The following is a 26,244-nucleotide window of genomic DNA, read 5'->3' as shown; positions in this document are numbered from 1 at the left end:
GTTGTGCTGTAATTCATTAAACTTTGGCTAAAGTCTACTTTATATATTTCAGTTTTTTATGTGATGCATATTCAAGGTAATATTTTGCTGTGTAACCAGTTTTCAGCTGCCCCTTAGCACTTGTAATCTTTTTTTTTTTATTCAAATAAATTTTATTGGATTTTTCAAAATAAAGGTTAGAAAGTCTTATAAAGAAAAACAGTGTATACGACCTTACATTTTATATGCCAGGGTATAGTAATTTATACAGAGTCTGCAGATGTAAAAATCGAGTATAAATCTAAATTGCAAAATAGTTTGCCATTGGAGCGAAAGCAAACTGAAAAAGACCTTAAATAAAGAAGTTCTAACAGTTAAACCAATTAACAACGAAGAGTCCAGGATTTTTAATCTTTTAAACCTTCTAGTTTATATTGCTTACTGATTGCTAATTAGTAATTACTGTTGCTTCAGACCACTTTTTAATGACAGTATTGTGGGCTGTACTTTGCTTCTCTATTTGTAAGCCAAGAACAAAAGAGAATACAAAAACAGAGTAAATATAATGTAAAAGATTGGTAGCGCTCTCGTGTTTCAGATCCACACCTGGCGTTGCCTTACAAATACTCATTCAAAATACTGATCAAAATATTGGTGCGTGAAATTGGCCTTTGCGTAACATGTTTATCCTATGCACTTTAGAAAACTGCAAGTAATAAATATGTAATAAACTCAGCAGTTGCCTATTACTAAAATAAATTAAAAAAGCAATACTGTAAAATCTAATCCAAACAGCGGCAATTTAACGATGCAGCAATCGTTCATGCACACATTTCTGAGTAAACTCAAAGAAAATTTGCCTATTGGCAACAAAGTCCAGCAAAACGTCCTTGACAATAAAAATCTAGACTTCATTAGAACATAATGTAAAAAGTGCTAAGGGCTCATGTTAAAAGCTCAGGTCGCTCCACATATTACGTAGTAATAGCTATCAGACTCCAACATATACATTGAAGAGATCCTGTATTCCAATGATATGACTACATTGATATGGCAGAGAGAAATATAGAGTATGGAATCCTTGATGCAGACTTAGGCCTTAGTCAGACGGGCGTTTTTTCGCGCGATTTGCGGATCGCATGACGGATGCGCATCCGCAAATCGCGTGACCGGTGCCCGAAAATCGCCCGAAAATCTGCTCCTAGCTGCGTTTCATTAGAAACGGGCCGGAGCTGTCCAGCGCATTGCATTCAATGGAGCCGGCAATACAGCCCGCTCCATTGAAAGCAATGCGCTGCGGGCGAGTGTGGGATGAATTGTCAGGAAGGGCTTAAATATATAAGCCCTTCCCTGCAATTCATCCAGAAAAGTGTTAAAATAAAAAATATATATATACTTACCTGCTCCCAGCAGCCGGAGTTCCGCGCGGCCGGCCTGCAGTGGGTGTGAAGGGGGTGTGAGTCAGAGGTGCCCCCTGATTGGCTCAGCAATACAGCCGACTCCATTGAATTCAATGGGCAAACATCGTTCTTCTCTGCCACAGCTGTTCCAGCTGTGGCAGAGAAGAAGGATTTGTCTTCTATATGTTCTCAATGGGGTCGGCGCTGCTGCCGCCGGCCCCATTGAGCGCATATAGAGAAGAGAACAGGAATCGCAGATCGCAGATAGGTGCGATCTGCGATTTCTGTTCTATAATTTATCGGACGAGCGCATAAAAAGCGCTCATGTGTCCGATACCATTGCAAAGCAATGGTTTTATAAAATCGCCGGACGCATGCGCATGCGCAAATCGCGGCAACAAACGCCCGTCTGACTAAGGCCTAACAGTCAGTATATAAGAATGGGCTGTGCTGTGCACTGCAATTAAAAACATGAACCCCCCCTGAGTAGAGACTTAGAATCTGTTATGCATGTATGTGTATATATATATACACATATACACACACAGACCCCAAGTAAATCAGGATGCAGTGATGATCAGGAGTTGTTTTGTTAGAATGCTGAGCGCTGATTAACATCGCCTTGGTAACCATAAACATAATACTTATGGCTGATTAGCATGATCTTTCACAGTAATTATGTTGCTTTATTCATACCTTCAAAGTGAAATGCTAATTGTTTTATTTTGTATTGCTGCACTGTAACCTTTCACTGCAGGAAAGGCAGGTGTGCCCTACTTCTGTATGTGAAACAGCTCTCTTATGATTAGCAGTCAAAAGTCTTATGTTAGCAAGGATTTTGCCAAGTAATATGGCAACGTCTTTTAGAAATGCTGGCATAACATTTCCAAACCGTTGCAGAGTACAACTATATCTCCATCCAACAAAATGCTGGATTATGCTCTCAATTCCTTCGGCGTAATAGCGATCTAGTCTTTTACTTGTAAACTCCATCATTTTTTCCCATTCTTTTGCCTTCAGCTTTTACTATAAGGAGACATTACTTTCTGTCAGCCATATTTGCCCCTAACTTTGCTTGAATGCCAAGGTCAGAGCCTCGAATCACCTACTTCCTGCATTAGCCTTTATATTATAACCACTCACTTTGAGACCTTATCATTGCTATTCTATATAATACTACCTCTCTTCACAACAGTCCATCTACTCTTTGTTTTGAATGCATGTATTTTGTAAAATTCTATGTTTTTCAGCATTTTTGTCAGTTATATAAACTTTATATTTTCTTAAACTATAATTTTTCCTCTATGGTAGTAATAGTAGAATGTAAGTTTCACAATTCAAACAATATAACTTAGAGAATAGACGGACTATTACAAAATAATATACATTATAGCCACTAGCTTACTTCAGAAAGGGTGTTGATCCAGGGATTTTTTTCTGATAGCTGGATTTGGAATCAGAAAGAAAAACTTTCCCTACAATGAGGAAAATTGGTTTCTGACTAATGGAGTTCTTTTCCCTTCCTCTAGATCAACATTGCAGGATAATAGGCTGAACTGGATGGATGGATATCTTTTTTCAACCTTACAAAATGTTACTGTGTTAAACATGTGTTACGTTGTGCTGCTGGGACCTGTAGTACTGGGGTTTCTAGCAGCACAGCTCACAGGTGGTGAGTAATTGGGCTGGCTGGGTGTGGTATTTCCCAGCAGCCAATCCCCTTTACTCTGCAGCATATAAAGACCAGCATCTCTCAGTAGTTGATGCTGGTCATTTTACTGCTTGGACTTCACTGTATTGTGCCCACCCAGAACTGTGTTTGCATGCTTGACTGTCTGTGTCTCTCTACTTTCCTAAAGACGGTTTAGACACCTGTAGTCCTTGTCTGTATCATATACAGAACCCCTCTTTCCTTCCCCTCACAGGTGCGGCCTCCAAACGTCTTATGTCTCATCTAGGTGTCAGTTGTGGACCACTGACATAGTTCCCTATGTCCGCACGGTGGCTGACTGTCTGTCCCCCTGGTATGAGGACACTGAGACGTGCTGTGGTATTTCAGCTGCTTACATGTGAGCTCTGGGGTGGTGTTCCTGTTATATGCACTATTTGTGGTATGTTTGGTGTGAACAGTGACATGTTTGATATGTCTGTGCTGGTTGCCAGACCTTTTCCGTATGTCTAGTCCTGTTCTGTGTTCAGTGTGTCAGTACAGTGTCATGTCCTGTGTGTCTGTTTAGTTCATCTCTCCAGCTCCCTAATCAGAGATAGTTAGGTCCCAGGAACAAGTGCAGGCCCGCATCTATCAATGCGACCAGTCTGCCGTGGTAGGCAGGGCCTCGCCCTCGTTTGTTACATAGTTAGGGAAGGCCTTCCCATTTATTATTTTATGAGTGTTTGCAGGTTTTAAATGGACACACTTGCGTCCCTTTTGTGGAATGGCGCTTTTGTGCGCCAAGCGGGCGTAACAACATGCAGACTTTGAAGTATCCATGGTTTTTTCAATAGTGTAAGGGTCTAAAATACTACTAAACACCTTTGCCTAGTTTTCATGGGAAGAAAGAATCAAGTATATTGAACTGTAACATGACAGTTTTTCTTTTCCCTGACATTTACCATTGGATAACAGTTGGTCTTATACAGATTTGACTGTCTACAGATCCTGCCAGCCATGGACACATTTAGTGCAACATAAATCTATTCTATATATCCCTATTAGACAGAGCAATCTACCACAAAGACCGGTGTGTTGTCTTCCTAGCACTTGAGTTCGACACATCATGGATGGGGTTTACAGATTGCTGGGAGGGGCTGGTGAGGACCAAGCAATCATAGTACACATTGGTATGAATAACAAAGTAAAGCCCCATTTAGATGGGACGAATGTTGGGCAAACTATGGCCGACACACATCCCCGCACATACACACTCCAGTGCTCCTGCACGGAAGCTTGTATTGCTGGCTCACAGCGGGGCGGAAGGAGCAGATTTCTGTTCTCACTTCCCCTCGCCCCTCTCCATTCAGTTAACATAATGGCCGTTCAGTATTGAATGGCTACTATTTACACTGCACTGTCATAGTTAAACTCATCGCTTATCGTTTATGCAGTGTAGAAAGACAATATTGTTCTTCCTATTTACAAATACTGGTCAGATCATACATGGAATATTGTTCATAGATTTGGGCACCCACACTCAAGAAAAACAGATCAGAGCTTGAGCGGGTTCAAAGACGGGTAACCAAATTAATGATTGGAATGGGTGGCCTACAATACCCAGAGAAGTTATCAAAATGGTGGTTATTCATTTTAGAAAAAAACTAATAACTATGTGTAACTATATCAGGGGACAAAACAGAGATCTCTCCCATCATGAATTTATACGCAGGACTGTGACTGTAACAAGGAGGCATCCTCTACATCTAGAGGAAAAAAGGTTTCTACACCAACATAGAAGGGAGTTCTTTACTGTAAGTCCAGTGAGACTATGGAACTCTCTGCCTGAGGACGTGGTGATGGCAAATTCGATAAGAGTTTAAGAGGGGCCTGGATGCCTTTCTTGAGCTTTGGAGTATTATAGTGTTATAGTCACAAATTACTTCAGAAGGGTAGGTGATCCACTGATTATATTGATTGCCAGTCTTGGAGTCGGGAAGGATTTTTTTCCCCCTTAAATAATGAAAATTGGATTCTACCTCCTTGGGGTTTTTATGCCTTCTGCTGGATCAACAGTGTGAGGGGAGGGGGATAGTCTAAACTGGATAGACGTGTCTTTCTTCAGCCAAACATACTATGTTACTATGATTACTGTGATACAATAAACAAGAATGTGCATGTAGTAAATCTGGTTAAATAGCCATATGAACACAAAAATGAACAGTTGCAGCCCGGTTAGTTGGAATGCACATTAATTTAAAGGTATTCATTTAACCCAGATTCGTTAAGCGCAAGGCAGTCATGAGACCCTTGAGTTTGCATACATAACTTTATGTCTATGTTCAATATGCATGAATGGACCGTAGTGGTAACAACAGCTTACAGCAGCAATCCTCATTACCAAAAAAGCTTAAATGTTTTTCAACAGGAGGTCGTGTTCAAAATATAGTGAAGCTCATTTTTTACCTTTTAAAAAGAAAAAGTAATTTATATAAAAATGCCATATTTTTCATTATAATATAGATAGTCTATGCATATACCTTGCTTTGCAAAGGATGAAATCTGCGGTAAAGATCCATTGCATTTCCGCAACAGATTGAGCATGTTGAGGTTAAAAGTAAACTATGCTACTGTGTCATTTATATTAGCCATAGGTTATAATATCTTCAGGTTTGCATTGTTGATAACTAGGGATGAGCGAGTATACTCGCTAAGGCACTACTCGCTCGAGTAATGTGCCTTAGCCGAGTATCTCCCTGCTCGTCCCGAAAGATTCAGGGGCCGCCGCAGCTGACAGGTGAGTTGCGGTGGGGAGCGGGGCAGAGCGGGCGGGAGAGAGGGAGAGAGAGATCTCCCCTCAATTCCTCCCTGCTCTCTCCCGCAGCTCCCCGCCCTGCAGCGGCACCCGAATCTTTCGGGACGAGCGGGAAGATACTCGACTAAGGCACATTACTCGAGCGAGTAGTGCCTTAGCGAGTATACTCACTCATCCCTATTAATAACCCATTGAAAGTAGCTGTCCTCCAAAAGTAGAAAACTACTTCCAAAGGGCGATTTTCTTTGTTATCCTGTAGTCTATGTGTGACTCATGACCCAGGAATCTGCTAAATGGGTTATTCCATCTGTGCTATATCAGATGTGTTTTTAGGGCCTTATCAGCACACAGTAGGGTCTTCAGCTGAGCCATGTGCACTTCATATAATTTATGGAATATCTAATGTCTTGTTTAAAACTGTTTAGTTCCGGACATTAACATGGTAGCATTTAATAGCATTGAAAAACTGCTGTCTTTGTTTCTTAAAGGAGCCTCTCTACACTTTTCCAACCATCATTATTTTTCCTACAGTAGTTTCCGCGTATCAGGCAGTATCCGAGTAAAGCTAAATGCACATGGAAATTCTAATAACATTTTATAATAATACGCCATGATGTTGGCTAGTGCAGAATTACTATATATTAGTGTCCTGAAAGAGTTCAGCGGTAAGGGGTTAAGATCTAAATAAGCGACAGTGCAAACTAATTAATCCCACACCGAATAGATAGCAAGTGACAGCCGCTATTATCAAACCAATTAAATATGTTTGCAGTCCCGTCACATGCATTTGTAAGATAAAACCTGATGGGTTTTTTTTGCATCTTTTACAGGACCTGTTGTTCAGCGTGTGTGCTTTGAATATCATATCTACAATTGTCTGTGCCTTGGCTACAGCAATGTGCTGCATGCAGATGGTTTCTGCTGATATTCTACAGCTGGTGAGTGACAGAGTAATGATACCATTGGTTATCAAACTGATCAAACTCTTTTCTTTGTAACCAGTATGACTCAATTCACATCATGTCTGTCTCTATTCATGTTTGTATTGTCTGTATATTCGCTAGGAAAATCAATGCATACACCATTGTGCCCATAGACGTTAATCACCAAATATATATGCCTTTGAGGTCTATAAAATATAGAGATATATGGCGCTAACAGTTCACAGATCAGGTCACAGTGACGCAAATTTCTCACATGTTTCCGTGTTGGACTGTGGACAGGATGCTTAAAATTTACCAGTTTTCGAAGAGATTTGCAGTATCATGAATAGTCTGCTCTTGGGTATTGTCATGCAAAGACAGATTATTTTGGGGCACCACCACCCTCTAATTACACACTTTTCAATTAAATTTGATCAGGTAATGAGAATGGATTTTCATTTCTTTGGTTATCCATTACGCAGATTGAATTGTTATGGCATCAAGCTACACCTTCACAATGAATTTCAATGGCTGTAGGGCTTTCGGTTAACAAAAAAATGAATTATAAATCAGATCACTTTCATCCACTTTTACAGCATTGCTGCCATTGCTAAACAAGTTGTAATACCATCCTAAGGGTTAAGATATGGACGAACATATTTAGAGAGTTCATGCTGCCCCAAGCACTTTTATTGCTCTTTCCCCCTCTTAGTAAGTCAGAGTATAGCTGCTGCCTCTACACTTTACATAGCTTTTGGCGAAAACACTTGATAGATCAACAGCTATACCCTTGGCTCTCTGCTACATGTGCACCTATGCTGAGAGCGTATGGGTTTTTGTTTAGGAGGTGAAAATAAGCCACTGGCAGACAACTCCGGCAGCAGCTTACTTAGTAAACTTTATACAACTGGCTTTTACAATTTTTTTTTGTCCACATGGGATTTTAAAGAACTAGAACTAGGAAATACATCAATACAGTTCCAGAACCACGCACAGCACATTAATAATGTATCAGTACCAGGCTTAGTATATAAATGCAGCACCAGAACCAGGCTGATAACATAAATACAGCACTAATACCAAGCCTATAACATAAATGCAGCATCAAAACCAAGCTTATAACACAGCTCCTATTATGGAGCCAGACAATGAAGATACAAAGTGCAGATGTGAACATGGACTTAAGGTCCATTTACATGGAGCGATGATCGCGCAAAGATCGTTCAAGCGACAGTTTGAGTGACAGCTTTGAGCGATAATTTTGCATAAACTTTCAGGCAGCTACTCAGCTACTTAAGAGCAATTAAGTGTGCAAATGAAGCCTTAGCTGAAAGCAGTTAATAGCAGGATGACACTTATCAGCTTTCAGTTCTTTTGTTCGGGAAACAATGCTATCAGCACTACCTGTGGAGAACTGCTGATAAGGCTGAAGGATGATTTTTAGCTCGGACTCAATTTAACAATCAGCTAGATAGATGGCTGCGAATTGAATTCAATGAATGGCCAAGCGCTGCATGTGATTGGCTGAGTGCTGTGACCAATCACAGGCAACACTCAGCTGTCATTCAATGAATGTCTGAGTGCTGCCTATGATTGGCTGAGCGCTCAGCCAATCAGATACAGCCTTTTCAGCAGGCAGGGATTTTAAATCCCTGCCTGCTGAAAGAGCTTCAGAGCAGTGCAGGGAGAAGACAGGCTAGATGCGCCTGAGCTCCGGCAGCTAAGGAGAGGTGAGTATATGTTTCTTTTTGTTAATTTTTAACACATTATAAGGATGAATTTCAGGGAAGGGCTTATATTTAAAGCCCTTCCCTGGAAATCCCTTCAGGGCTTGCCAGCAGCCCATTGCTTTCAATTGGGCTGCAGAAGCACCGTCCCATTGAAAGCATTTGGAGAACATCGCGATCCTCTGCCACACTGTGGCAGGGGATTCTCTTCTTCCCGTGGGGAGTCCCCTTGTCACTCAACACTGTGACATTGCTGTCACAGTGTTCAGTGACAAGGGGACTTCCCACAGGGAATATTTACACTCACCACGGACTTATGGTGCCCGCATGTCCTATCTTTTACAGGTGCGCGCGTTTCCACGCCTGTAAAACACAGACATGTGAACACATCATAGGGAACCAATGCTTCTATAAGGGTGCCTACCCACTACCGTTTTTTTTTCGCTGCGAATTCTCAATGCTTTTTTTCCGAAGTGTTAATGGGACATTCTAATGTTAAATTCGCAACACACAAAAATCGCAGCGAAAAAAGAACGGTAGTGGGTAGGCACCCTTAGCCGTGTGGTTTTGTGCGGACAATTGTGCGCACATAAACACACTCATCTGAATCCACCCTTAAACCTCATTTGCCACTTTTCTGCCCAAGCCCCCAACTTATCCAGATCCATTTGCAACTTATCCAGACCTATTTGTATAGTGTACACTTGTGTTACTTTACATAGTTTTATATCATCTGCAAATATCGAAGGACATTTTTACTCTTTATGGTGAATTGGATCTTTGCCATTTAACCCCTGTGCAATCCAATTTTGGATTTATTATTTCCTAGGGGGCTTTTTCTTTCTGCCATCATACAATGGCACCATCTGCTGGCTAGAGCCAGTTCTGCAGTATGTGACATGCTGGAGAGGCCCCCGACAACAGAGCGGCCAGTAATATACAGTAAGAATACCCTGCCGGACGTCTTCCGACATCGGAGGTGTACAGGCTTCAATCAGAATATCTTTAGATGTCAGACAGTGGATTGGAAAAGGTTAATGAGTGGTTTTAACCTTCTTCTTGATCAACTGTTGTTTTCAAATATAAAAAGTTGATGACCTTTATTGCCTTTTTTCAATTGATAAACTGTGAAACTATGTAAGATACGACATATATAATATGCATATATATGTCACACTTTCCAATCAGATGTAATCCATAATATTGGCTGCATCATTTTTTTTTTAAATATACCATGATGCCGCTCTTTATAATTATATAGGTATCTATTTATTATGCAAGGAGTCAATACATTCGTCTTAGGGCTCAGTCAGACGAGCACATTTTTCACGCATTATAGGTGCGGGGAAAAAAAATCGCACATCACATGTAGAAAATAATTGCATGATCAGGTCCATTTGCACTCACATGTCCTATCTTTTGCAGGTTCAAATTTTTTCGCTTTTAAAAAACGGACATGTGACCGCTTTCATTGGAAATCATTTGTTCTAATAGATCCGTTTTGAAAATGCGCCAATACATGCGTGAAACATTTGCTCGTCTGACTGAGCAATTCATATGAACAAGTATTATTACTAAATGTATTCAGCTGTACTAATTGAAAAATGTGTCATCACTATAATGAATCTGTCATCCATACCCATGTTTAAAAAAAGCCTTAAAAGCAGAATTGATTCATTTGTAAAAAATAGATTCTAGGTAAGGCTGGTTGCATATTGCAGCATTTATGCATTTTCTTTCTTACTTCTCCCTACATTGAAGATTCTAAAACTACCATTAAAATGTAAGTAAAACAAAAAGTATTAATTACTTGTTCTAAGTGAAAGAACTAAAGAAAAACATAGTAAAGTGAAAATGAAATCTTGGTTACTGCTCGGCATGTTCTTCTAAGCTAATTGCTTCCTCTAAATTGCATAACGAGGCAGCAGTTGGTTGATGTGCACTCAGATGTATTGCTGTTCCTTCTGCCCATGATAATTTTAAACATCCAGAGACCACTTTGGTCGGCAAAAGAACCATTTACATATGTGATGTTTGTTTAGTCTCTTGCTTAAGAATTCTTATTGTCCAGCATCTGCCTTTATTGTCTTCACAATTATTGTAATTCTTTCCTAATCCCCAAGTACAGTTTACCAGAATGTAAATGAGGGCTTCTCTTCTTGGTTGCAGGCAATCTCTCTTATTCCAGTGCATGTTGCTTTCCCTGTGGATCTTGTGTTCACCAGTTGTTGCATCTGCTCAAAGGCCGCCTAGCACACACTGCTGATTTTTAAGCAGCAGACAATAATAATGGTTTAGAAAAAGATATTTTCTGTCTTTATGTCAACTTCTGTTTTCCAAATATCCATGACAAAAAAAATAACACTGAGCAAAATTCTGAAATTAACCTCGTTTAGCTCCAGTTAATATGGCCATTACGTGCAGTTTATTAGCTTTCAGTGGAAAAAAGCTGAAACATATTAATTAGAAATGAGACTAAGGTCTTATTCAGACAAGCGTAATTCTTGTCCATGTGCTGTCTGTGTGCAACGGACTGTACACTGATAACATATGGGCCCTTAACAATCGAAAGACATGCATTTTTTTACACTGACCAATGGTTTGATGAAAAAAATGACAGCATGTAGTATTCTGATCTGATTTATTAGATGATGTTGCCCATTGAAGTCAATGGATGTGTACAAAAATGGAGATCCGTGTACACTCTGTATTTTGTAGATTGTTGATAGGCAGTGCTAGAAAAAAAATGGGCCTCCTTATTTTTTTGTGCACAAGAAAAATGGATGACACACAGACAACGCCCAACAGTAAAAAATGGACACATCATGCATATGGATGACACACAGAAATACACACAGATTACAGTCAGTCCAGTTTTTATGGATCAAATTCATAGAATCATAGAATGGTGGAGTTGGAAGGGACCCCCAGGGTCATCCGGTCCAACTCCCTGCTTACTGCAGGATTCCATAATCATCACAGACAGATGTCTGTCCAGTCTTTGTTTGAACACTTCCATTGAAGGAGAACTCACCACCTCCTGTGGTAACCTGTTCCACTCATTGATCACTCTCACTGTCAAAAAGTTTTTTCTTATATCTATTCTGTGTCTTCTTTTCAGTTTCATCCCATTGCTTCTAGTCTTTCCTCATGCAAATGAAAATAGGGCTGATCCCTCTGCACTGTGACAGCCCTTCATATATTTGTAGACCACTATTAAGCCTACTCTCAGTCTTCGTTTTTGCAAGCATAACATTCCAAGATCCTTTAACCATTCCTCATAGGGCATGGTCTGCAGACCGCTCATCTTGGTAACTATTCTCTGAACTTGCTCTAGTTTGTCGATGTCTTTTTAAATTTGGGGTGCCCAGAACTGGACACAGTATTCCAGATGAGGTCTGACTAATTAAGAGTAGAGGGGAATAATTACTTCACGTGATCTAGATGCTTCTCTTAAATCATCCCAGAAATGTGTTTGCCTTGTTTGCTGCTGCATCACACTGTTGACTTATGTTCAATCTATGATTTATTAGTATACCCAAGTTTTTTCTCACATGTGCTGCTTAGCCCAATTTCTCCCATTCTGTATGTGCTTTTTTTTATTTTTCTTGCCCACATGTTGGACCTTACATTTCTCCTTGTTAAATACCATTCTGTTAGTTGCTGCCCACTGCTTAGACTTGTCTAGATCTTTTTGAATCCCCGCTCTCTCTTCTTTAGTATTAGCTATCCCTCCTAGCTTTGTGTCATTTGCCAATTTGATCAGGTTCCCCTCAAGTCTCTACTACAGGTCATTTATAAAAATGTTGAACAACACTGGGCCCAGGACAGAACCTTGTGGCACCCGATTTGACACATTCTTCCAATTGGATGTGCAGCCATTTATGACCAGTTGTGAATCCACCTAACAGTTGCCTTGTCAATTCCACATTTGTTCAATTTTTCAAAAAGGATGATATGAGATACTTGCTTTACTAAAGTCAAGATATACTATATCTACTTCCCGGATCAACCCAGTCAGTGATTCTTTAATGGAAGGAAATTAGATTCATCTGGCATGACTTGTTTGTTACAAACCCATGCTGGCTCTGATTAATTACTTCATTCTCATCCAAGTACTTGCATACATGTGATTTAATAATTTGTTCAAAGATCCTTCCTGCTATAGAAGTCAGGCTCACAGGCCTGTAGTTTCCTTGTTTCACATTTTCCCCTTTTTTTAAAAATAGGGACATCATTTGTCATTTTCCAATCTTCTGGAACTTCTCTTGTTCTCCAAGAAATTTCAAAGATTACAGCAATTACTTCTGCTGCTTCCTTCAGTATCCTAGAATATAATTCCTCTGGACCTTGAGACTTGAATTCATTTACATTAGCTAAGTGTTTTCTCACCAACCATCTGCTTATAGATAGCCTGCATTCTTTTATTCCTTCAATAGCACAGGGAAGTTCAGCTGATGTTACATCTACTTTCTGAGAGAAAACAGATACAAAATAGGAATTTAAAAATTTGGCCTTTTCAACACAATTTTTAACCAATTCACCATTGTCATCCTGTAAACATTCTATAGCATTTTTGACTTTTCTTCATACCCCCAAAATCTTTTTTTATTGCTTTTGGCCTCTGTTGCAAGCCTCAATTTATTATTAACTTTAGCTTTTCTGACACTTGTCCTACAGTTTTTGCAGACTGCATTACATTGGTATATGCCTCCTTCTTTCCATTTGATAAACATATTTTTCTTCCTTTTTAACGTGTGCAAGTTCTGTTTATTCATTCTGGTCTCTTTAAATACTTTTCATTCTTCCTTCTTTTAGCGATTGTTAACGATTGTGCTTTGAGAATCTCATTTCGCAATGTTTCCCAACCTTTTGGGATTTTTCAGACATAGCCTAAGATAATAAAGCCTAAGATCGCTTTCATATGGCAGTATTCTGGTCAGTATTTTGTATCTGTATTTGTAATTCAAAGTAAAAAGTGGAAACTATAGAGAAAAGGTATAATAGAAATATTTGCATCTCTTCTGTTATTTTGAATCCACTGTCTGTTTCTGCTTACATGAACTGAAACAAAATATTGATCCAAATATATGATATATGATCCAAATGCGGCATATAAGAATGGGCAAATAGGGAGAAAAGGATGTTCCAAAACTGGAGGTTAAAAAAAAATAAAAAAAATAAATAGATTATATATATATAGATATAGAGAAAATGACACTTCTAACAACTGTGTTAGGCACGTGTCATTCACTTTGTTTTCTATTCACTTTGCTGTCACTTTGTCTACTAACAGGATACTCTGTAAAGTAAAAAATGCTATGTGTGTGTGACATATACTGTATATATGTGTGTGCATTTGTGCGGTAAAGATGCAGCATATATCCTTCAATAGTTATATTTTCAATAAAAATTTATGGGTGCATGTAATATTTCTAGTACACCCAGGTCTCAGTTGTATGAGACATCCCTACATTCTTCTTTTAAGTGCTTGTACAATTAAATAATTACAATCAGCATGTTCCATCCAATTTCTGTTGCATGGCAGAAAGCAGAAATGCATTTTTTGAAAATGATAAGGGTTCTATGTACACAGCAGACATTTTTTGTAATGTGAATACATATTAATATACAGCACATTGTATAGTTAGTATTGTATTGTATTACTATTATTACTCGTTGTCAAAGGATAATTATAGTAGATTTAAATGCCATTGTAAGATGAATCTTGTTTAAGGGGAAGTTTCATAATTCTACCCACTTAGGCTTCTTTCACGCAAAGTCTTTCACTTTTTGTTGGGCTTATAAAAAATACAGTGAAACTCATGTATTTCATAAGCTGTTTCTTGTGGCGTTTTTCTGATACATATTTTTGACATCTCTATTTTCAGGTTTTTTTTCCTGTAGATCTTGAGGGTATTTCAAATTGCATGTTTGCCTTAAAATCAACAGCAGAATGTAGACTGTCATTACAGCAGATTTTATTCTGTTAGTGGATTGCAGTGACCAAAAAGGTTAGATCACCAGCACTGACACATGGTTAGCTTCCATATATTCATTCTGCTCCATATGTAGCCCTTTTGACTTAGGCTGCTTTTACATCGCACGACCTGTCTGTTTTCATAGGTCCGATTATCGCTAATGAATGGAGGTGGAGTGGGTTGGGGATTGTTCTGGCCTTCCAGATTAATTATAATGAGAACAACATGCATGCTTATATATAGCCAGGGACACACACATCTGTATCAAATGCAATATACTTCTGGTTTATTATTAACATCACAGTACAGATATACCCAGAAATGACACAGCAATACAAATACACCCCCCCCCCCCCCAATGTCCTAACTCATGATTGGCTTAGTTTGTAATGACTGACGCATGTTAATGCCTTAAGGTGTGTGTTACTACTAAACACGTGATTTCTTATAAGCAAAAGTTGAATAGACTTATCAATATCCCTGCCCGGACCAAGGAATCCAAAGGAGGGGTAAGGAGCAGTCCTCCCTTATGAGCGGTGGGCATCTCAGATCTTTCTTGTTAGAAACACATCTGGAGGGCAGTGCTATGGTTTGACAACCATGCGTGGGAGATACCGCACAAGATCCAACACACACCAGTGTACAATATTGAACAAGTTAACCAATTTAACTGCTAGATATTTACTCAGAAGGTAGATATACTAATACATTCTAGGTATTCAATTTGTTTTATCTCAAACACACCTGATGCAACTAATGAAGCCCTTGATTAGTTGCAGCGGGTTTGCTGGAGACAACAGCTGACTTACAAATCTGTTCTCTTATAAGGAATTCTATTCACTGGGCTGAAAAATTCTGTGACTCCAGTCTAGACTGCATTATACTAACATGCTTTGTAATTGTCAAAGCTCTCTTTGGCGAAGGTGCATTAAATCAATAACACTTATTGACTATCTCTTGTTTAAATGGGATCTATTGTGGATAACAATCTTTTTTTCATTTACTTAACTATGTCTTCATATTGTAACTGTGCAGTGTTTGTAAGCAGATATAAATAATTTAGCTTCTAGATATTCATTTATTACTCGTGGATAAGGATAATTTTTTTAAAGCATCCACAATTTGGCAGAATAATTAAATTGATTAAAATTTTTAGATTTCTAAAAAAGTTCAAAAAAGTGCTTTACTAGTAATTATATAATATTCCTGCCTTATGGCTTATTTACACGAGCGTATATCGGTGGCATTTTCACAGCCGGCCGATACACGCTTTCATCTGAGCTGTCTTCCCCCTTTCCTTCCCCTCACAGCTCTCTCCTCCAATACGGCGTTTGCAATGGGAGGGGATGGGTCCCAGCCGGAGGGGAGGCAAAGAGTCGGTGAGGGGGAGGGAAGGGGGAGACTGCTTAAATGGAAGCGTATATCGGCCGGCTGTGAAAACACTGGCCGATATACGCTTGTGTAAATAAGCCCTTAGTTAAATCATTAAACTTTATAAAGAGATCAATGTGAAATGGCTCATTGCTGTGGTGTAAGATTTTTTTTTTTTTGGTGCTGCTTCATGGTTTCTAAAACTTCGAGGAGAGTGTGGGAAGAACATTAGTCCAGTTGCCGTTAAACTTCTATTCATGGAGTTCAACTCATTCATTGCATGTGAAGGCAGCACTCCAGACAGCAAAATGATATAGTCAAAAAGACTTTTATTTCAGCTCATGGCATGAGCCCAGCAGCAACGTTTCAACCACAAGGGTCTTTGTCAAGCTTGACAAAGACCCTCGTGGTCGAAACGTCGCTGCTGGGCTCATGCCATGAGCTGAAATAAAAGTCTTTTTGACTATATCATTTTGCTATCCGGAGTGCTGCCTTCACATGCAATAATTGGGATCACGTGTGGAACTTGGGATCCAGTTTCTAGAGGCGTGCACCCAGCTCTATGTCCGATATTTCCTACCGATTACATCAGGTTTGGTGAGTGCTGCTGACCACATTCTATTAATGAGTTCAACTCATTCAGTTGTGATTTATACAATATTTGAAAAATTGGTTGTGCTATGTTCTTTGTTTAGGGACTTTTTTACTTTGACTTCACTCCAATGGCAAACTATTTTGCAATCTAGATTTGCACTCGATTTTTATATCTGCAGACTCTGTATAATTACTAGCCACTGGCATATAAGATGTGAGGTCGTGTACAATGTCTTTCTTTATAAGCCTTTGTAACCTTTGTTTGAAAAATTCAATAAAATTCTTGGCATTTAAAAAATGATTGTGAAGAATACAGCGATGTGAATAGATGCATAGTTTTATATTAGCTCCATATTATGGTCGGCACAACATGGACCAAATACGGAGCTAAAATCTGCTCATCTGAAAGTAACCTTACCTCCCCACTGAAACGGCAACACCTGTTTTGTTCCAGCTAAATGTCCATGTGTTTTCTATCCTCAGGGATATTGATTAAACAATAGTTGGCTTATTTACTATGTATTAAGTTCTCGGATTTGGCACCTAATTGTGCATGATTAATATTTATCGGCACACAACTCATCTGGTTTCAGATTGCAGGATTTTAGAGCACAATAGGGAGAAAAATAACCTACAAACAATTGTCCTATTCCAAGATTGGAAAACCTACCCAATTTTTATTGACACAAAGATGCTAAATAGAGATGAGCGAACGCGTTCGTCCGAGCTTGATATTCGTGCGAATATTAGGGTGTTCGGGATGTTCGTTATTCGTAACGAACACCATGCGGTGTTCTGGTTACTTTCACTTACTTCCCTGAGACGTTTGCGCGCTTTTCTGGCCAATTGAAAGACAGGGAAGGCATTACAACTTCCCCCTGTGACGTTCAAGCCCTATACCACCCCCCTGCTGTGAGTGGCTGGGAAGATCAGGTGTTCGCCTAATATAAAAGTCGGCCCCTCCCGCGGCTCGCCTCAGATGCGGTGTGAGTTAGATGAGGGACAGTGCTGTTTGTACCGGAGCTGCTGTAGGGAAAGAATTGGTAGTTAGTGTAGGCTTCAAGACCCCCCAAAGGTCCTTATTAGGGCCACTGATAGCTGTGTGTTGGCTGCTGTTAGCAGTGGGATTTTTTTTTTCTCAAAATCGCCTCTGCAGACCGTTGCACCTGGCATTAGGGACAGAAGTGCTGCATAGGCAGGGAGAGTGTTAGGAGTGAGTGTAGCCTTCAAGAACCTCAACGGTCCTTTCTAGGGCCATATTTATCCGTGTGCAGTACTGTCCAGGCTGCTGTTGGCTGTGCTGCATTTTTTTTGGGCTTCTCAAAATCGCCTCTGCAGAGCATTCCACCCTCCATTGATACTGCAGGGAAAGAATTGTATAGGCAGGGCCACAACACAGTTATTATTCATAGAATATACGCAGTGCTGCCTGTTGGTGGGAAAAAACTGAAAAGAAATCTATTTGTCCAGCCTGTGTCCGTCCTTACGGGCGGTGGAGACGTGTGAGCTGCGTGAAATACATTGCTAAATCATACGCACCCAGCTACGCTTTACTGCTGGCTTCGCCATTTGCTTTCCTTAATTGGGAAAAAAAATACCTGCTCTCCAAGAGTTATAATAACTCTGCTACCCTCACGTTCTGTGACACATAAGCAGGGACACAGCACAGTTATTAAACTTCGCAGGTTCATTGAATATACGCAGTGCTGCCTGTTGGTGGGAAAAAACTGAAAAGAAATCTATTTGTCCAGCCTCTGTCCGTCCTAACGCCTGTGGAGACGTGTGAGCTGCGTGAAATACATTGCTAAATCATACGCACCCAGCTACGCTTTACTGCTGGCTTCGCCATTTGCTTTCCTTAATTGTGAAAAAAAATACCTGCTCTCCAAGAGTTATAATAACTCTGCTACCCTCACGTTCTGTGACACATAAGCAGGGACACAGCACAGTTATTAAACTTCGCAGGTTCATTGAATATACGCAGTGCTGCCTGTTGGTGGGAAAAAACTGAAAAGAAATCTATTTGTCCAGCCTGTGTCCGTCCTTACGGGCGGTGGAGACGTGTGAGCTGCGTGAAATACATTGCTAAATCATACGCACCCAGCTACGCTTTACTGCTGGCTTCGCCATTTGCTTTCCTTAATTGGGAAAAAAAATACCTGCTCTCCAAGAGTTATAATAACTCTGCTACCCTCACGTTCTGTGACACATAAGCAGGGACACAGCACAGTTATTAAACTTCGCAGGTTCATTGAATATACGCAGTGCTGCCTGTTGGTGGGAAAAAACTGAAAAGAAATCTATTTGTCCAGCCTCTGTCCGTCCTAACGCCTGTGGAGACGTGTGAGCTGCGTGAAATACATTGCTAAATCATACGCACCCAGCTACGCTTTACTGCTGGCTTCGCCATTTGCTTTCCTTAATTGGGAAAAAAAATACCTGCTCTCCAAGAGTTATAATAACTCTGCTACCCTCACGTTCTGTGACACATAAGCAGGGACACAGCACAGTTATTAAACTTAGATAATTCATTCACTAGAGGCAGTGGGGCCTTTCGTTTTCCAAAAAGGGCAAAAATTATATTTGGCCTGCAGTCTTGCGCCAATTTATTTCCTGCCTGGGAAATCTAATCACTGGTAATACAGCATGCTGAGGGGTAGGGGTAAGCCTAGAGGACGTGGACGTGGACGTGGCCGAGGACGCGGAGGGCCAAGTGAGGGTGTGGGCACAGGCCAAGCTCCTGATCCAGGTGTGTCGCAGCTGTCTGCTGCGCGATTAGGAGAGAGGCACGTTTCTGGCGTCCCCACATTCATCGCCGAATTAATGGGTCCACGCGGGAGACGGTTATTAGAAAATGAGCAGTGTGAGCAGGTCCTGTCCTGGATGGCAGAAAGTGCTTCGAGCAACCTATCGTCTACCCGCAGTTCTGCGCCGTCCACTGCTGCCAATCCGAATCCTCTGTCTGCTGCTCCTCCTTCCTCCCAGCCTCCTCACTCCACTACAATGACACCTGCTCAGGAGCGGGAACACTCCCAGGAACTGTTCTCGGGCCCCTGCTCAGATTGGGCAGCAGCGGTTCCTCTCCCACCAGAGGAGTTTATAGTCACTGATGCCCAACCATTCGAAAGTTCCCGGGGTCCGGGGGATGAGGCTGGGGACTTCCGCCAACTGTCTCAACAACTTTCTGTGGGTGAGGAGGACGATGACGATCATACACAGTTGTCTTGCAGTGAGGTAGTAGTAAGGGCAGTAAGTCCGAGGGAGCAGCGCACAGAGGATTCGGAGGAAGAGCAGCAGGACGATGAGGTGACTGACCCCACCTGGTGTGCAACGCTTACTCAGGAGGACAGGTCTTCAGAGGGGGAGTCAAGGGCATCAGCAGGGCAGGTTGCAAGAGGCAGTGCGGTGGCCAGGGCCAGGGGTAGAGGCAGGGCCAGACCGAATAATCCACCAAGTGTTTCCCAAAGCGCCCCCTCGCGCCATGCCACCCTGCGGAGGCCGAGGTGCTCTAAGGTCTGGCAGTTTTTCACAGAGACGCCTGACGACCGACGAACAGTGGTGTGCAACCTTTGTCGCGCAAAGCTCAGCCGGGGAGCCAACACCAACAGCCTCACCACCACCACCATGCGCAGACATATGATGGCCAAGCACCCCGCAAGGTGGGACAAAGGCCGTTCACCGCCTCCGGTTTGCACCCCTGCCTCTCCCCCTGTGCCCCAACCTGCCACTGAGATGCAACCCCCCTCTCAGGACACAGGCACTACCGCCTCATGGCCTGCACCCACACCCTCATCTCCGCTGTCCTCGGCCCCATCCAGCAGTGTAGTTCAGCGCACCGTTCAGCCGTCGCTTGCGCAAGTGTTCGAGCGCAAGCGCAAGTACGCCGCCACGCACCCGCACGCTCAAACGTTAACCGTCCGCATAGCAAAATTCATCAGCCTTGAGATGCTGCCGTATAGGGTTGTGGAAACGGAGTCCTTCAAAAGTATCATGGAGGCGGCGGCCCCGCGCTACTCAGTTCCCAGTCGCCACTACTTTTCCCGATGTGCCGTCCCAGCCCTGCACGACCACGTCTCCCGCAACATTGTGCGCGCCCTCACCAACGCGGTTACTGCCACGGTCCACTTAACTACGGACACGTGGACAAGCACAGGCGGGCAGGGCCACTACATCTCCCTGACGGCACATTGGGTGAATTTAGTGGAGGCTGGGACAGAGTCAGAGCCTGGGACCGCTCACGTCCTACCCACCCCCAGAATTGCGGGCCCCAGCTCGGTGGTGGTATCTGCGGAGGTGTATGCTTCCTCCACTAAAGCACCCTCCTCCTCCTCCTCCTCCTCTGTCTCACAATCAAGATGTGTTAGCAGCAGCATGTCGCCAGCAGTCGGTGTCGCGCGGTGTGGCAGCACAGCGGTGGGCAAGCGTCAGCAGGCCGTGCTGAAACTACTCAGCTTAGGCGATAAGAGGCACACGGCCCACGAACTGCTGCAGGGTCTGACACAGCAGACCGACCGCTGGCTTGCGCCGCTGAGCCTCCAACCGGGCATGGTCGTGTGTGACAACGGCCGTAACCTGGTGGCGGCTCTGCAGCTCGGCAGCCTCACGCACGTGCCATGCCTGGCCCACGTCTTTAATTTGGTGGTTCAGCGCTTTCTGAAAAGCTACCCACGCTTGTCAGACCTGCTCGTAAAGGCGCGCCGGCTCTGCGCACATTTCCGCAAGTCCCACACGGACGCTGCCACCCTGCGCACCCTGCAACATCACTTTAAGCTGCCAGTGCACCGACTGCTGTGCGACGTGCCCACACGGTGGAACTCTACGCTCCACATGTTGGCCAGGCTCTATGAACAGCGTAGAGCTATAGTCGAATACCAACTCCAACATGGGCGGCGCAGTGGGAGTCAGCCTCCTCAATTCCTTTCAGAAGAGTGGGCCTGGTTGGCAGACATCTGCCATGTCCTTGGTAATTTTGAGGAGTCTACCCAGGTGGTGAGCGGCGATGCTACAATCATTAGCGTCACCATTCCTCTGCTATGCATCTTGAGAAATTCCCTGCAAACCATAAAGGCAGCTGCTTTGCGCTCGGAAACGGGGGCGGGGGAAGACAGTATGCCGCTGGATAGTCAGGGCACCCTCCTGTCTATTTCTCAGCGCGTACAGGAGGAGGAGGAGGAGCATGAGGAGGATGAGGAGGAGGGGGAAGAGACAGCTTGGCCCGCTGCTGACGGTACACCGGCTGATTGCCTGTCATCCTTTCAGCGTGTATGGCCTGAGGAGGAGGAGGAGGAGGAGGAGGATCCTGAAAGTGATCTTCCTAGTGAAGACAGCCATGTGTTGCGTACAGGTACCCTGGCACACATGGCTGACTTCATGTTAGGATGCCTTTCTCGTGACCCTCGCGTTGCACGCATTCTGGCCACTACGGATTACTGGGTGTACACACTGCTCGATCCACGGTATAAGGAGAACCTGCCCACTCTGATTCCCGAAGAGGAAAGGGGTTCGAGAGTGTTGCTATACCACAGGACCCTTGCGGACAAGCTGATGGTAAAATTCCCAGCCGACAGCGCTAGTGGCAGAAGGCGCAGTTCCGAGGGCCATGTTGCAGGGGATGTGCGTAGATCGAGCAGCATGTACATCCCAGGCAGTGCAACAGTCTTTAAGGGCCTGGCCAGCTTTATGGCTCCCCACCAAGACTGTGTCACCGCTCCCCAGTCACGGCTGAGTCGGCGGGAGCACTGCAAAAGGATGGTGAGGGAGTACGTAGCGGATCGCACGACCATCCTTGGTGACGCCTCTGCCCCCTACAACTACTGGGTGTCGAAGCTGGACACGTGGCCTGAACTAGCCCTGTATGCCCTTGAGGTGCTTGCTTGTCCTGCGGCTAGCGTGTTGTCGGAGAGGGTGTTTAGTGCGGCTGGGGGAATCATCACCGATAAGCGTAGCCGCTTGTCAACCGACAGTGCCGACAGGCTAACACTCATCAAGATGAACAAAGGCTGGATTTCCCCAGACTTCTGTTCTCCACCAGCGGACAGCAGCGATACGTAAGCAATACGTAGGCTGCACCCGCGGATGGAAGCTACGTTCTCTCTCACCATCCAAAACGGGGACATTTCTGCTTCATCAATCTGTGTCTAATATTCCTCCTCCTCCTCCTCCTGCTCCTCCTCCTGAAACCTCACGTAATCACGCTGAACGGGCAATTTTTCTTAGGGCCACAAGGCTCAGTCAAATAATTTTTCAGAACAATTTTTATAAGTTTCAATGCGCTTAAAAGCATTGGAACTTTAACTTGAACCAATTTTTCGTTACACTGGGCTGCCTCCAGGCCTAGTTACCACTTAAGCCACATTAACCAAAGCGATTAATGGGTTTCACCTGCCCTCTTGGCTGGCCATGGCCAATTTTTGGGATGTACATTAGTACTGTTGATACAGCAATTTTTGTGGGCCCTCGCCTACAGTGTAATCAAATTAATTTTTAGCCCACCTGCATTACAGCTGACGTAACCTCAGCTGTGTTGGGCAATGCAATGGGATATTTTTATGTACCGCCGGTGGGTTCCAGGGAGCCACCCATGCTGTAGGTGCACACGGAGTTTTTAATACATCTGTACACTTCTAAAGAACCCCAGTCTGACTGGGGCATGCAGTGTGGGCCGAAGCCCACCTGTATTACGCACGACATTACTACCTCAGCTGTGTTGGGCAATGCAATGGGATATTTCTATGTACCGCCGGTGGCTTCCTGGCACCCACCCAGGCAGTGGGTCCACAGGGAATTATAAATGCATCTGTTTCCACTTATAAAGAAACCCAGTCTGACTGGGGCATGCAGTGTGGGCCAAAGCCCACCTGCATTAAGCACGACATTACTACCTCAGCTGTGTTGGGCAATGCAATGGGATATTTTTATGTACCGCCGGTGGGTTCCAGGGAGCCACCCATGCTGTAGGTGCACACGGAGTTTTTAATACATCTGTACACTTCTAAAGAACCCCAGTCTGACTGGGGCATGCAGTGTGGGCCGAAGCCCACCTGTATTACGCACGACATTACTACCTCAGCTGTGTTGGGCAATGCAATGGGATATTTCTATGTACCGCCGGTGGCTTCCTGGCACCCACCCAGGCAGTGGGTCCACAGGGAATTATAAATGCATCTGTTTCCACTTATAAAGAAACCCAGTCTGACTGGGGCATGCAGTGTGGGCCAAAGCCCACCTGCATTAAGCACGACATTACTACCTCAGCTGTGTTGGGCAATGCAATGGGATATTTTTATGTACCGCCGGTGGGTTCCAGGGAGCCACCCATGCTGTAGGTGCACACGGAGTTTTTAATACATCTGTACACTTCTAAAGAACCCCAGTCTGACTGGGGCATGCAGTGTGGGCCGAAGCCCACCTGTATTACGCACGACATTACTACCTCAGCTGTGTTGGGCAATGCAATGGGATATTTCTATGTACCGCCGGTGGCTTCCTGGCACCCACCCATGCTGTGGGTCCACAGGGAATTATAAATGCATGTGTTTCCACTTGTAAAGAACCCCAGTCTGACTGGGGCATGCAGTGTGGGCCGAAGCCCACCTCTATTACGCACGACATTACTACCTCAGCTGTGTTGGGCAATGCAATGGGATATTTCTATGTACCGCCGGTGGGTTCCAGGGAGCCACCCATGCTGTAGGTGCACACGGAGTGTAACCTACATGTGTCCACTTGTAAAGAACCCCAGTCTGACTGGGGCATGCAGTGTGGGCCGAAGCCCACCTGTATTACGCACGACATTACTACCTCAGCTGTGTTGGGCAATGCAATGGGATATTTCTATGTACCGCCGGTGGCTTCCTGGCACCCACCCAGGCAGTGGGTCCACAGGGAGTGTAACCTACATGTGTCCACTTCTAAAGAACCCCAGTCAGACTGGGGCATGCAGTGTGGGCCGAAGCCCACCTCTATTACGCACGACATTACTACCTCAGCTGTGTTGGGCAATGCAATGGGATATTTTTGTGTACCGCCGGTGGGTTCCAGGGAGCCACCCATGCTGTCGGTCGACAGGGACTTCACAATAGGGAGTTGTACCTGCCTGTGTCTATGAATTAAAAAGCCCGGTCTGACTGGGGCATGCAGACACCTTGACAGAATGAATAGTGTGTGGCACATAGGTTCCCCATTGCTATGCCCACGTGTGCAGCTCCTGATGGCAGTGGCACAGGATTCTATTTCTCATTGCTTCTGTACAGCATTGTGGGCTATCGCTCCGCCACTTTTAAAGAGGGTCGCTGCCTAGCCGTGCCAACCCTCTGCAGTGTGTGCCTGCGGTTCCTCCTCATGGCAGACGCACTTCTAAATAGACATGAGTGTGGCGTGGCATGAGGGCAGCTGAAGGCTGCGCAGGGGCACTTTGGTGTGCTCTGTGGGGGGGAGGGGGGGCGGTTGGTCAGCATGTAAGCCAGGAGAAGTGGCAGCGGAGTGTCATGCAGGCAGTGATTGTGCTTTGTTGTAGCTAGTGTGGTGCTTAGCAAAGGTATGCCATGCTAATGAGGGCTTTTCAGAAGTAAAAGTTGTTGGGAGGGGGGGGGGCCCACTCTTGCCGGTATTGTGGCTTAATAGTGGGACCTGTGAACTTGAGATGCAGCCCAACATGTAGCCCCTCGCCTGCCCTATCCGTCACTGTGTCATTCCCATCACTTTCCTGAATTGCCCAGATTTTCACACATGAAAACCTTAGCGAGCATCGGCGAAATACAAAAATGTTCTGGTCGCCCATTGACTTCAATGGGGTTCGTTGTTCGAAACGAACCCTCGAGCATCACGGGAAGTTCGTTACGAATAACGAACACCCGAACATTTTGGTGTTCGCTCATCTCTAATGCTAAAGTAAAAGTAGACCAATATGTGTCACTGAAATCAGTATAATGGTGCTTTTTTAATAAGGCAAAAGAAAGCATAAACTGTCAGTATAGAATCATATTAAAAATGTAAGATACAATTTTTCTGCTGAACTCTGGAATTAATAGAAAAGTACACTTTATAAGTCACAGATGAGGGGTTTAAAATGACAGTGTTTCATATTCATAATCTTTCAAATGAGGTTGAACTTTGAGAATATGTAAATACATCCTACAGATATCTGCATACAGAACATATGTATGATACTTTATCATCAAGATTAAAAGCATCCTTAGCAATAATGGCTCCAGCAGGAACCCTCAGTGGGGGTATAAATCAGACAGATCTCTTCTGGACGTTTGCTGGATTTTTAGAAAGATTATTCCTCTTCTCAAAGTCATTTTTTTTTATTAAATCCACACTATGAACTTTTGACTTTACACATTACATGGAAAACAATTTACGTTTTGTGCAGAATTTATTGTGGAAGGTTAAGTTGAGATTTTTTTTATTGTTCTACACGGTAAATACAACCATAAGGTGTGATGAACTGATCTGCTTTATAGATTAAAATCCAAATCTGCTTCAATCACCTTTTGGCACAAAAACGAAATTTTTCTGTACTAAAGCCTTTTACTATGCAGATTAATTTCAAGGTGAATCGTGATAATCACACAATTAGCTTCACAATTATTTCTATAAGAATATAAACATTATGTATTGTTTTACAGCCAGCACAGTATGAGGGTCCCATTGTAGATGAGCTGAGAGAAAATGGATTCTTTGTGAAAAAACTTACAATAGTTGTGCAGAGGTCTACATACTATGGCCGCTTTCACATGAGCGTTGTGCGTTCACATAAAAAACGCGTCATGTGACAAAATTGTAGCCACACTGCATTG

At 43.3% G+C, this 26,244-nt stretch overlaps 1 protein-coding gene across 1 annotated transcript in view; it reads left to right on the top strand.

Annotated features, from left to right (window-relative positions):
* The window catches only part of ENTREP2 (endosomal transmembrane epsin interactor 2), a 786,181-nt gene that overhangs the window by 605,899 nt on the left and 154,038 nt on the right, over nt 1–26,244 (top strand). The window contains exon 5 of the mRNA XM_066589957.1: nt 6,676–6,783. Within this exon, the coding sequence (XP_066446054.1) occupies nt 6,676–6,783 (108 nt within the window). The remainder of the gene's footprint in view (nt 1–6,675; nt 6,784–26,244) is intronic.

Source organism: Eleutherodactylus coqui, chromosome 2 (assembly GCF_035609145.1).
Source record: "Eleutherodactylus coqui strain aEleCoq1 chromosome 2, aEleCoq1.hap1, whole genome shotgun sequence".
Classification (NCBI taxonomy): domain Eukaryota; kingdom Metazoa; phylum Chordata; class Amphibia; order Anura; family Eleutherodactylidae; genus Eleutherodactylus; species Eleutherodactylus coqui.
Note: the sequence above shows the minus strand (reverse complement) of the source record. Positions and strands in the feature narration are given on the sequence as shown.